This window comes from Corythoichthys intestinalis, chromosome 15 (assembly GCF_030265065.1).
Source record: "Corythoichthys intestinalis isolate RoL2023-P3 chromosome 15, ASM3026506v1, whole genome shotgun sequence".
Taxonomy (NCBI): domain Eukaryota; kingdom Metazoa; phylum Chordata; class Actinopteri; order Syngnathiformes; family Syngnathidae; genus Corythoichthys; species Corythoichthys intestinalis.
Genome location: NC_080409.1, coordinates 52152623 through 52166727, shown reverse-complemented (window position 1 = coordinate 52166727; position 14105 = coordinate 52152623). Strand labels below are relative to the sequence as shown.

General features: G+C 36.9%; 1 protein-coding gene across 3 annotated transcripts in view; it reads left to right on the top strand.

Moving 5' to 3' along the window:
* The window catches only part of rnf144aa (ring finger protein 144aa), a 66002-nt gene that overhangs the window by 26690 nt on the left and 25207 nt on the right, over positions 1-14105 (top strand). For 2 of the 3 annotated variants that reach the window (XM_057859061.1, XM_057859062.1), the window contains exons 2-4: positions 6899-7049; positions 10628-10732; positions 13944-14004. In XM_057859061.1, coding sequence (XP_057715044.1) covers positions 6899-7049; positions 10628-10732; positions 13944-14004 — 317 coding nt within the window. Of the gene's footprint in view, positions 1-5214; positions 5630-6898; positions 7050-10627; positions 10733-13943; positions 14005-14105 lie in introns of those variants that run through there. The other variant, XM_057859063.1, reaches the window with a different exon arrangement.

Genomic DNA, 14105 nt, shown 5'->3' with positions numbered 1-14105 from the left:
CACGCGCGCACCAATGTATGCACGCACGCATGTGCGCGCGCAGCGATAAAAGGCAGCCGTGAAAATTACCGGCCTCATTTTTATTTGCCGTGCGATAAATGGACGCATTGCATATAGTGACAGGCTTAGCAACTTCAATAAAACATGTCGTTAGTTAGTTAGATGGACTTACAAACTGGGTGACGGCGCTTTAGGTGTTTATTCACGGCCGACGTCCTGCCAAGCTTGGCATTGAAGAGACAGGACAAAAGAGTGTACCCTCCTTTGTTTCTTTGAAATAAGTCAATGTTTTGGACACTCTGGTGCGCTTTTTTTGGCTTTGTGCCGCTTTCCCCGCTTGCATACAGAGCGTCCGACATTCTGAACTTTCCACACATATATTTTTTTAACCCTTCATTAACAGTCGACGGGATGTTTTGCTCGTCGACGGATTTACGTCATCGATGACGTCGACTAGTCGGGACAGCTCTAATCAAAACTTGTTCTACTTAAAAAAAAAAAAGTGCCTTCAAAACTTTTAGTACTCCAAATAAAAAATGTTCAATACTTTCTGCTTTCCATAAAACTGACACTTCAATAATATATATTAAGGGTGTAACGGTACATGTAATAGTATTGAACCGTTTCGGTACGTAGTAGTCGGTTCGGAACGGACGCGTACCGAACGAGTTTCTGACGTAATATAACCCTTACTTTTTGAGGCTGTGAGTCGATCGGGTTACAGTTTCTTTGTGTAGATTATATTTACTCCGTCTTCTCTACTATAATGAGGACCAAAACAGTAGGACAGTCCAGAAACGTCAACGGCGCAACAACGTTGCCGCCGCGAGAACGCAGTAAAACGCGGGCATTAAAATCATCCAATGCACACCAGTCACAGTACGGCCGCGTGTAAATGCGTCCCGGAAGTGGCTCAACGCGACGCAGGTGAAAAGAACGGCAGAGTTTATTATTTGACGCGAGACGCGGCCCTCCTGCGTCAATACTACTAGCTAGGATCGGGCCGGAAGTCACTCGTGTAATAATACGGTGGATCCGGTCGATTTTCAAACTAATATGCAATCGTAACCTACTTTTGGAGTCCATCAGATCTCTTGAGTGGTAGATCGGAGCACAGTTGATTTGTCTTTGTTGATCTACTGCTGTCTTCTCCGCTATAATAATAACCAACACGGCCCCGTGTTCAATACAAAACCTTCCTACCACAACAAAACAAGTAGGAACTAATATTTACATAGGAATTAAAGTTATACAACATAAAATATTCAATATAAATGAATACTACATCACATTTGTAAAATATAAACACATAATAAAATAAATAATAGCCCATTTAAATAAAATACATTGAAATGAGCTACAACACCTGTAATTAAATAATACGAATAATACACACATCCTGCTTACACAATTTGTCATGCCACGTCACTTCCTGTTTTATTTTTAAAGCTTCACCCTCTTCATAGTTGCGTACTTGCCCTTCCTCTTGTCATCTAATCACCTATTGTTTCCACCTGTTCCCCATTAGCTTGTGTGTGTATATAATGCCCTAGTTCCCCTTGTCTTGTGCAGAAGTGTCTTTCATGTAAGGTCAGTCACGTCAGCCTCTCGCCAAAGCCATCATAGTTATTCGGTACATTATCCTCCATTGGAGTGCTTTGCGTTTGTAACTTTTGATCCTAGCCAGCTTGAATTTTTCCTCCTTGTGGAGCGCTTTATGTTTTTGCATTACCTCCCGTTTGGAGCGCTTTGTGTTTGAAACCTTATTTTGTTTCTAGTCATCCTGACTCATTCCTCTGTTGGAGCGCTTTTTGTTTGTGCTTTTTTCATCCCCGCATGTTAGCGGAAGAACCTGTGTTTTCAAAATAAATTTTTGCCTGAACCTCCGCAGCTGAGTCCGCCTCGTCATCTCGGCCTGACACAATTAAATGTATTAATTTCTGTGTGGCGCTTTAACTTGAGAAAATCCACCAATAAAGCTTTTCAGAACTGTTCATAAGAAAAAAAAAGATTCATTGAGGCATTTCATTTGTAAAATACATGTTAAAATCTCATGATGTCATTGGGATTGCTTTTCTCTTTAGCACAGGACTTCTTTTTTCTTCTTTCTTTCAGAACGAAAGCTGACCAATACGCGGGGTCTGGAAGGCAAATTGTTGTTGGATTATCTTTAAATACCCGCTACTTTTTGAGCAGAATGCTAGCTTTGTATAGGCTAATGTTGAAAGAACAAAAGTGTGTAATAAACAACTAGCACATTTATATTTTGCTTTTTTTTTTTTTTTTTTTACTGTACCGAAAATGAACCGAACCGTGAACTCAAAACGGAGGTACGTACCGAACCGAGATTTTTGTGTACCGTTACACCCCTAATGTATATATATATATATATATATATATATATATATATATATTTAAAAATAAATAAATAAATAAATAAATAAATTATATATTTGTTTTTAGGGAGGGGCAATTTTATTTTTGCAAATGACTTTTCCTGGAATTGAATGATTTAGACACAAATATCCTACCCATGATATGGTCCAAACAAAAAAAGGATTGCTTCAATTAAAGAAAAATTTTAAATGAAATTCAATTCAGTTCAAATGCAAATTTCTCTCAAATATTTTTCGCATTCATTTTCGTATATTTTTCTATGGTTGAAATTTTTTTATTCTTGATTGAAGTGATTTTTCTTTTGATTTTTTCTTGTTTTTTGAAGCAACTTATTTTTTGATTAAATAATAAATACAGAAATGTCCTAGCCACAATGTGGCCCAAATGCAAAACTACATTACTTCAATCCCCCCCCCCAAAAAAAACCTTCAATCAAAAGAAAAAAATTCAATCAAAGAAAATAGTTTTCAAATGCATTTTTTTTAGTTCCAAATTTATTTTTGCATTCAAACACATTGTTTTTGATTGATATTTTTTGGTTGAAGACTTTTTTTTATTGAAGGAACTTTTTTTCATTGGATTATAAAGACACAAATCTACCTCCATAGAAACCTAGCCCTCTGCAGGGCTAACGTTACGTGAGCGAGTGACAGCGATCGACATCTTATTTATTAGCGTTGAAAAGTCTACTGCTTTAAGATGGCGGCTGTTTACCAACGCCGCCCAGTCTGTCATTTCGCATCTGTGAAATCTATGAGACGCATCAGACGCTACCTGCTACTAACGTAGCCTCATGCGGGCGTAGTTTTTAGCAACGTCGGAGTCGTTTGTAGCGGCTGTCGGCTGCGGTAAGGTTTTTTTTTTTGTTTTGTTTGCTTTTGCTGCTTCTTCTACGCACGTGACATTAGCTCATTGTTCTGCATTAAACGTTATGCTTAGAGCTGGCAAAATTAAACGATTCCTCGAGTATTTGTTTCAGCTCTACAATGAACCATTCTATACAATAAACTAAATACTATCCAGTCATGCAGAATGACTGTATATTTTATGCTAGAACAAGTTTGTTGTGCAACAGGGGAGTTTAAAATACTCCCTATGTGCTTGTTTGTACTGTGATGTCCATTGAAAATGCAGGCTGCCAGAAAGAAAAGGGTTTAAGTGGACATACAGTGCAGACATTGGAAATAGGGATGCAAATCACAGCAGGACAATAGTTGAATGCTCACGATATATGACTACAAGGACCATTTACCACAGTAGGACTCGTATTGTCCTCTGTGAATGGAGGTGACGCCATGTGTGAAAGGGAGGCTGAAACTCATTTTTAGTTCAGAAAGGGTGGAGGATAGGGCAGGACAGACATTGAACAAGGCAGGACAAATGCTGAGTGATTAAGGGTAGTTTTATACTTTCTAATCACCTGCAAGAATTAGGGAGTTGACATCAATGAAGTGTACAGTACACTGGGTGCAGCAAAGCCCCATGGAAACACGAGCCAAAGCCCGGCACCGATAACCGTGCGCAGGGCCGGGAACTCAACCACATCGGAAGATGTCAACAGGATTGGCTGAGTACTGGTTAAAAAAAGTGCCTTATTAAATTAACTTGGTTATATTCAGTTAACAATGTGGGTCAAATATACATTACACAAATACGGAAGATGTCAATAGAACGTGAAAAAAAGTGACAAGGATAAAACTTTTTCGTGAGCCTCCCAAGAGACGTTTTCGCACATTCCATCATGACTCATGTTATGCAATAGGTTGTTCTGCACTTTTGTTGCATTGTCTAATGGCCATAAAGCCAGGGTTGCATGAATGCCACCCCAATCAGCTAAACAATGAGTGGATTCCCTTCAGACTGGATAAATGTTCAACCCCTTAAGTGTGTGCCATCTTAGGCACCCCACGATTTGATTCGATTACAATTCAGGGTGCTACGATTCGATTATTGAACGATGATCACGGTATTGACGATGATCACGGTGGTATGACTAAATGTGGGAATCTTTGGGCACCTAACAATTCGATTACGATTACGATTCAGAGGCTCAGATTCAATTATAAATCGATTATTGATGCACCACAAACCCCCTGCTCCTCCCCCACGCTTTTAATTTTTTGTACACTAGTTCCAAAATTGTGCAAAAATCCTCTCATGCTAAACAAACTACTATTTCAGTATCAAGTTAACCGTTAAAAACAGTAAATAAAATACTCAAGTCCCCATTCTGTATCGGACGCTTTAAACTACATTCAATTAATTTAATGTTGTGAATCAACTATTAAAGTTGTTAAAATTGCTACTGTAATTCCATAATTTCCCTTCTGTCTACTTTTGACGTGAAAGTTTTAAAACTGTTTCATCATTTAAAAATAGATTCAAGATTTTGCCGTTTGTTTTTTTGTTTTTTTTTTTAAATAAAAAGTAATTAGGTTTGCTACAACAGAGCCTTCTAGAGTAGTCTACTGCTTTAAGATGGCGCCTGTTTACTAGTGCGGGAAAGTCTGTCATTTCGCATCTTGTTCTTGGTATATGATCTAACACGGCCGTTGTCTGTCATTTCACACCTAGTTCTAGATATATGTGATATCTACCATAGCCGTATGTATGCCGTTTGTAGCAACTAGCAACTGGGCGCTGTTTGTAGCGGCTGACGGCCGCAGTCAGGTATTATTGTTTTTCCTTTATCCAGCGGCATGAGTGGAACATGATATTTACTCTCGGTCCGTTCCTCATTGCGTCCTGAAGACCGCGCTGACTGTGTTTTATTTCCGCTTTACCTGGTGTAATTCAATAATCGGAATTTGGATGTTTATGAATCGTTCTCGAATCTTCTACGGCCGAATCGCGAATAATCGAAGAATCGGAAATTTTGCACACCTCTAGTTATGACCCTCTGGGTCAATTGTTCTTTGTTACTGCTTTTTTCCACTGGTGTGTGTGCGTGTGTGTGCGTGAGTCGGGTGGCTGATTGAGTGAATTAGGTGCAGGTGTTGCTGACTCAGCCACTCCTGATTGGTGCCCCCTGATTGGCCAAGGTTTGAACTTCCTGGCCTACTAAAGGAGCTTGCCACAACAGCACTCTGCCTCCTCTCCAGCCAGACCAGCATTCAGAAACGCCAGTTCATGTGTGTTCGGTTTTCGGAGGTCCCTGCCTCGTTTTCTCTGAGCGGTTCTGTTTTTGCTGGCCTTTCTGAGTGAGGGTTGGTCAGGAGGAGCTCGCCCCCAGGTTTGCATGATTTTGGGGCTCGTCCGTTGCTTTTTTTTCGTCGTTCGTCGCCCTTCCTGGGGAGTCTTTTTGGTTTTTCTTCCCCGTGTCTGCTTTTTGGTTGGCAGTTTTTTCCTTTTGGTGGTGGTGACTATGGAGTTTAATGATTTTGTTAGTAATCCGACTCTACAGGTACTTGGTAAATGTAGAAAGGGTGATCTTGTTCTAATTGCCAACGCTTTAGAGGTGGTTGTGCCTCCTAGCATCAAGAAACCTGAGCTACCACCTTGCTTTCACATTTCTGGAAGAAAAGTGTCTTTAGAAATAAGACTTCTTTTAACCAATATACTTTGTTTTCACTGATTTCTGTACTATTTCGCATGTTTGTAGTGTTACTGCTGTAATTAATCATGGTTTTACATGTTCTGCATATGCATATTCAAATGACTTGTTATGCATTTTGTGTTTTTTTTTAGAATATTTATTGTTTTTAACATTGTTTTGATATAAGAATAACAATTCATTATGTTTGAATGGGTGATTTTTCAGGATGTATGGTCACTATATTAGTGGTTGAATTGCTTACAAAAAAGTGACAATATTGTATATCGGCAAAAATTTATGAGACTATATATCGCCTTCTAAAATTTATTGCAACAAGCCTTGGCGTTTAGAGGTGATTATTCTAAATTAAAGAATATTCTATTCTATACATACTGTACTTATGTCTTTGATTTTCCTCCTTCCCAATGCACTTTCTACCTCCTTAATGCTCCTTCAGTCAGTTGCTAAGCAGCAAGGTCAGCGCATGATCGTGTTGACAATGTATGAACAAGACCCTTTCCCCTATTTAAAAAAAAAAAAAAAAAAAAAAACATACGGCGATGTCAGTAAAAATAACCCTTATGCCTGCTGACATGGAGACATAATGAATAACCGTACAGTATTTCATTCAAGTGTGGAAAAGATGAACAAACAATGATTGTTTTTTCGAATCTCCCCCATTGCATAGAATGAATACATGTTCCTGTCTTCTTCTTTTAAGATTGTCCTTGTCAGCTGATTGTAAATCAGGCCTGTTCACTTGATTAGTATTGGCTAAGAAAGACTACTTTATTCTTTATTCATAACTATACATCACTGTTGACAGTGCATGCAAATCTACACATCATAAATTATCTGAGGAACTGAAGTGACAAACTTTTGTCAAATTTTAAGAGAAATATAACCTCAATAGTGTAATTTCTTCTCTCTCTTGCTTATATAATTTTGTATTTCTGTGTTTTAAAGCTCTGTGGCGGCAAAGATGACCGCGGCACGGTACCGTCCCACATGGGAGCTGGCAATGGACCCTCTGGTCTCATGTAAGCTGTGCCTTGGAGAGTTCCCCCTTGAGCAGATGACCACCATCACACAGTGCCAATGTGTCTTCTGTACACTGGTGAGCAATAACTCTTTATGAATAAATTAGAAATGGCATTCTGTTACATGTTTTACATAGGGCTGTGAAACGATTAACATTTTTGGCTTAAAAATGAATTAATCGTAATTAATCGCAATTCAACTATAAAATATGCCATATTTTTCTGTGAATTTTTGTTGGAATGGAAAGATAAGACACAAGACTGATATATACATTCAACATACTGTACATAAGTACTGTATTTGTTTATTATAACAATAAATCAACAAGATGGCATTAACATTATCAACATTCTAATAAAGAGATCCATGGATGGAAAGACTTGTAGTTCTTAAAAGATAAATGTTAGTACAAGTTATAGAAATTTTATATTAAAATCCCTCTTAATGTTTTCGTTTTAATAACATTTGTAAAATTTTCAATCAAAAAACTAGTAGCTCGCCGTTGTTGATGTCAATAATTACACAATGCTCATGGTGCTGAAACCCATAAAATCAGTCGCACCCAAGCGCCAGCAGAGGGCGACAAAACACCAAAAAAACACAAGTAACAAGTGGACATGACATTGTGCTGTATTTTTAAAATTTTTTATTTTTTATTTTTCTTATTTAGCAATGAAATTTTTGTTGACGCTTATCAATTCACAAAAAACATATTGGAACACTTAAATTATTTATTGAAGTACAAATAAACACGTAAATAACAATAATAAATCACAAATAAACAATGAGTTCAAATGCTGATAGAATTAACTAGTGTAGCATCCCGATTGAAAAGATGGTCTCTTAAACTGATGGTTTACAACTTTTATTCCATCCTTAATGTAATCACACTGTAAAAGCTACGGTGCACACAAATAAAACAACACAATTAGAAATTAACGAAAACTTTTCACCTTTTTCCTTTTAAACCTTATTTATATATCAATGAATTGCCTATATGAATTGCCTTTACCTTAATTTATTACCTTATCATTGACAATCTCTCCCTTAAGTGCAATCACTGTATATACTGTATATATTTATGACCTTGTAACCTTATATAATTTTCTGTACCATAAAATAAACCATAACATGAAATAAACCTTTCAGTTAGCATTAAGAACAATACTAATAGCACTTATAGGCCCATTGTCAATGAAACATTATTATTTAGTAAGGCGACAGCACCCTCTGGTAAGTACCAGCTTATAGTCCGAAAATTACGGTATAATACCTGAGCTTAGCCTTAAACAGTATAAAAAATTTAATGAGGTTCTAAGTACAACAAGAGAACAATTGGCTAAGTTACATAGCATAAGTCTGCTATCTTAAATGCTATAAAATGCTAACGAACAAATCGTTCAAACTCGTATTCCCACCAAAAATGGCTAAAACTAAATTAAGAATGCATAAAAAAAACATATTAGCACAAACAAAAACTTACCTCATGTTGGTCTTAACAGGGAGCAGCTGGATTAGCCATGTTAAATGAGTTAATTCATATGCACTGTTGCCATCAAAGGGCCAAATCAATAAAACTAAATGTAAACATTTCCAAAACAAACCATTAATTCACACTTTAATTAAACGAATACTCGAAGCAGCAAAATTTGATTCGAAGCTTTTTTCTAATCGTATTATTCGAGTTAATTGGTTAATCATTGCAGCATTGCAATCATGTTAACCTCGTAGAATTTGCAAATTTTAAATTATTTTCTTAAGTTTGCTTTTTTACAAACTGGCTTCAAAAATGACCACTTAAATATATGTATATATATACATATATATATATATATATTTTTTTTAATTATTAAATTTATTAGGATCATGGAAGCTTCCACTTGGGGAAAATATATACATACAGTATATCCTGTATATACATAATATAATTAAAATATGCAGTACTGTGCAAAAGTTTTAGGCAGGTGTCCTGCCTAAAACTTTTGCACAGTACTGTATATATATGTATATATATATATATATATATATATAATTTGATATTGATGTTTTTTTTTTTTTACTTGGGTTTTTTTTTCTTAAACTGGTAGTTTCCAGGAATCCACAATGAACACATAAGAAATTAGTCAAGGCAAGTTGATTTATGTAGTTCTAAATAACCGAAAGGAAAGTGTTCTATTCAAATATTAACATATATATAGCAAATATTAATGTAAAATTAGCAGCACTGAATACTCTGCAAATATCACTTCTCACAACTAATATTTAAAAAAGCACTGTGAATGTTGTTATATTTCTTGTCTATGAATGTTCCTGAGGCGTTTATGTAGTACCGTATTGGCACGAATATAAGACGGTGTTTTTTGCATTGAAATAAGATTGAAAAACAGGGGGTCGTCTTATATTTGCTGTCTAGACATTATACCCATTGACGACGCTAGATGGCGCTAGATATCATTGAAGCGATGTTCTGTCAGGACAGATCTCAGCTACTCTCCCCATTCACGACACTAGATGGTGCCAGATATCATTGAAGCAATGTTCTGTCATGACAGATCTCAGCTACTCTGAAGTTTAACCGGTTTGCATTATTTTATTGCAATGTTTTTCCTTATTCAGATTTGTTTCAAGACTACAGTTACAGCTAGACTTCACTTTAATGGTTAATGCAGTTTTTGCAATTTTGTTGTTTTATCACAATAGATTGGTTTATTTACGTTTCAAAAACCAGAAGCCATTCATTTACGAATGTGATTGCACTTTAGTTTACATATTTAAATGTTCAGATATTAAGATTTGAATGAAGCATAATAACATGCTTTTTCACTCAAATACATTGTTATAATCATTCATTTCGTATGTACTGTAATTCTTTTCTTTGTAAAAATTAATTTTAGTGTTCAAAAGTCTTTTTTTTCAAACTTGAGTCTTGAAAAAGAGGGGGTCGTCTTATAATCAGGGGCCGTCTTATATTCTGGCCAATACGGTATTATTCATTTTTGCGGGGTTTCCAATACAGAGTTAAATGCTAATTTTGGTCAGCGCATGAACGGCATCTTCCATTGTACATTAGCATAAAGATAACAAATTTTCTATAACGTTATGTATGTGGAATTTTATTTATGTGTGTGTAGTTTTACAGTTTACCCCAACAGGAATGTAATAAACGGCTTAAACATGATCTAATTCTGCTAGGCTACATTTTCACCATGTTTGATCAATTAAATATGTCATGGCTGATGACAGAAATGGACCTTTTTCTTTATCAACTGTCTCGATCATTTAACCCGCCTAGCTCTGTCGCGGTTTCACTCGATACTGCTCAGCTACAAAATCACACGATCAGCATCCCATTTGAGACCTTGCGAGTAGATCAGGCCTGCCCGTCGTATCACTTACCAAAAAATGTCACTTTATTTCAGTGTGGAAAATTGGTACAAATTTCCAAAGCTAAGTTGCAAAATGTTGATCTTTCTAATAGGTTTTCTTTTAGCTCCAAATTGCACATCACCTGATCTTTTTTCCCCCCCTCAGAATAGAGCAGTCTTGTGTTTCTATACAAATTGATTATGCACGGTGTGTTTTGTTGTTGTATTTCCCACATTCAGTAATCTGCCCTTTGTCAGACTGTCTGACAGGTAATCTTTGTTCTTGCAGTGCCTGAAGCAGTATGTGGAACTTTTGATCAAAGAAGGCCTTGAAACTGCAATTAGTTGTCCAGACTCTGCCTGTCCAAAAAGAGGACACTTACAGGAAAATGAGGTATTGACACAGTCATGTAACTATGTGATGACTAGGGGTGTAACGGTACTTACAAGTTACTGTGCAGTACGGGGGTCGCGGTTCGGAATAGGTTCGGTACAACAGGAAAAACAAAAAGGCTTTTTTTTTAATCACAGCATTAAAAGTGCACACCCATTTTTGTAGGGAGTTACCGAGTTCAAAGTTGAAGTCAGGTTGCACTCGCCAGCTAGCAAACTTTTTATAAACATAGGCAAGGCAAGGCAAAGCAAGGCAAATTTATTTATATAGCACAATTCAACACAAGGCAATTCAAAGTGCTTTACATCACATGAAGATCATAAAAATCACATCTAAATCAATACAACGTAAAAACCAAGACAAAACCAAGGTAAAACAATCTCGATTCTTGTCTAATAGCAAAAAAAAAATGGGCAGTTAGCATTTATTTTACGTAAATATGTCGAATGTGCTGCTAGTCTTTAAGCAACTGTGGCGCCGCCTTATTACCACAAAGAGCTTTTTACGTTGAAAATTCCTGTGAATAAATGCTTAAATTCCTGAATGTTGTACGTCCATATCTATGAAGAAGTCTTGATTCTTGGTTAAAAGAAAGAAGAAAAAAAAACACACACAAAAAAAAACTGGGCAGTTAGCATTTATTTTACGTAAATATTGCGAACTATAATGCTAGTCAGTAAGCAAATGTAGTGGCCACCTTATCACCACAAAGAGGTTTTTCCTTTGAAAATTCTTGTGAATAAATGCTTAAATCCCCGAATTCTTTATAGATATGGACATAAAACAGTCTCAATTCTTTGTTAAAAGAGCAAAGATGCGGGCAGTTAGCATTTAATTTAGGTAAATATGTCGAATGGTAGGCTGATTGAACACTCTAAATTATCCGTAGGTATGCCTACTGCCCGTAGTTAGCTGGGATAGGCTCCAGCACCTCCGCGACCCTCGTGAGGAAAAAGCGGCATGGAAAATGAATGAATGAATGTCGAATGTGCTGCTAGTCTTTTAAGCCAATGTGGCGCCGCCTTATCACCACAAAGAGGTTTTTCCCATTGAAAAGTCTTGTGAATAAATGCTTAAATCCCTGAATTCTTTGTAGATATGAATGTAAAAAAGTCTTGATTCTTGGTTAAAAGAAGAAAAAAAAACGGGCAGTTAGCATTTATTTTACGTAAATATTGCGAATTATGACGCCAATGCCGTAGCGGTTAATTTCTCACATTGATTTTTTTCACATTTCAAAATGCATGCATATTATTAAAGATATAAAAATTACTCCTGAGACAATCCTTCTTGTTTGTATGCTGTACGGCTTTCGTACTTTTTCAACTTAAATCCGGCGTTGGATTGCTGCATGTGTTGAATAACTGCAACTGCGAATAATTGAAGCGGAGTGTGGGATGGCCCCCTACTTGAAGACGTGGCGCGTTGTCTGTGGAATGTGGCCCGTTAATATAATTATAAAGTCAATGGCTTGCCAATCATCGATGACTTTAAAAAGCAAACTCCAGCGGACTGCGGACAAAGAAAAGCAGCAACACTGGGGGTGATTGGATCGGGACATCTCTAGTTTGTTGGTTCGTGGTCGGCACTGCGTTAGCTTGGCGCAGAATATTAAAAGTAGCTACAGTATCAATACTCAGAAAAAAAGTATCGATACTTGGTATTGGGGAAATAATGGATTGCGATATATCGCCATATGATATTTTTTCCCAGCTATAATAAAATGTATATATTTCTGTATCTTTTACCAATGCCATTGTATTTCTGGTTTATTTTGTTACTTTTTGGCCCTCAAAAGATGCAAAAATATAAATTTCTTTTTAAATAAAAAAACCCAGTCCTTTTCACCCAATTCCATTCCTCTGAAAAATTGCGCAATCGGCCGATTTCCGATCACGTAATCGGATCAGGGCACATCCCTAGTTAATAATACTGCATTTGATAGTTCCCACTATGTACGTTCGCAATAACTTTCCTAGTAGTGATCAATTTTTACCGTTGTGTCGGTTGTTGGTTTGGTGTGTTACCTCTACCGCCCCCTGGATTGGAGGAGGACTAACTCCAACATGGATTTTTTTTTGGAAGTGGATTATTTTTATTTATTTTTTTTCTCAATCGTATTCGCCATCTGACTACTTCATGCCCATACCAGCACAAATACAATTACACTCTTAGGGATGACCCATAACCAATAAAATCACAATACAGTGTCCTCCATAATTATTGGCACCCCTGGTTAGGATGTTTTTTAGCTTCTAATAATGTTTTTTTATTCAAATAATATGGGACCTTAATGGAAAAAAGAGAAAAATCCAACCTTCAATACAAGTGCATTTATTCAGTGGGGAAAAATCCCACATAAAGAAATAATTATTTGACATCAAATAAAGTGTGTCACAATTATTAGCACCCCTGGTGTTAATACTTTGTACAACCCCCTTTTGCCAACAAAACAAGGTCTGGGGACTGAGATGGCCATGGGAGGAGCTTGATTTTGTGTCTGGTGAACCATTTCTGTGTAGATTTGGCCATGTGTTTACGGTCATTGTCTTGCTGAAAGACCCAGGGACGACCCATCTTCAGCTTTGGGGCAGAGGGCAACAGATTTTGATTTAAAATGTCCTGGTATTTCAAAGCATTCATGATGCCATGCACCCTAACAAGGTTCCCAGGGCCTGTGGAAGCGAAACAGCCCCACAGTATCACTGACCCACCCCCATACTTCACAGTGGGTATGAGGTGCTTTTCAACATGCGCATCTTTCATGGCACACCAGACCCACTTAGAGTGTTTGTTGCCAAAAACCTCAATCTTGGTCTCATCTGACCAAAGCACACGGTCCCAGTTGAAGCCTGGGACACAAAATCAAGCTCCTCCCATGGCCATCTCAGTCCCCAGACCTTGTTTTGTTGGCAAAAGGGGGTTGTACAAAATATCAACACCAACGGTGCTAATAATTGTGACACACATTGTTTGATGTCAAATAATTATTTCTTTATGTGGGATTTTTTCCCCACTGAATAAATGCACTTGCACTATTGAAGGTTGGATTTTTCTCTTTTTTCCATTAGGGTCCCATATTATTTGAATTAAAAAAATATATTAGAAGCTAAAAAACACATCTTAACTAGGGGTGCCAATATTTATGGAGGGTACTGTATGTGTAAATTAAAACCTATTATAATTGCATCCTTTTCTTTTGTCCCTATAGATTGAGTGCATGGTAGCCACAGATATGATGCAGAGATACAAGAAGCTTCAGTTTGAAAGAGGTGAGTGAATGCATTAAAAAAAAAAAAAAAAAAATAGACAAAGATGTCACTATTTACCATGCGTGGGCATCAATGAGACGATGCCGTGCTCACTGACTGAC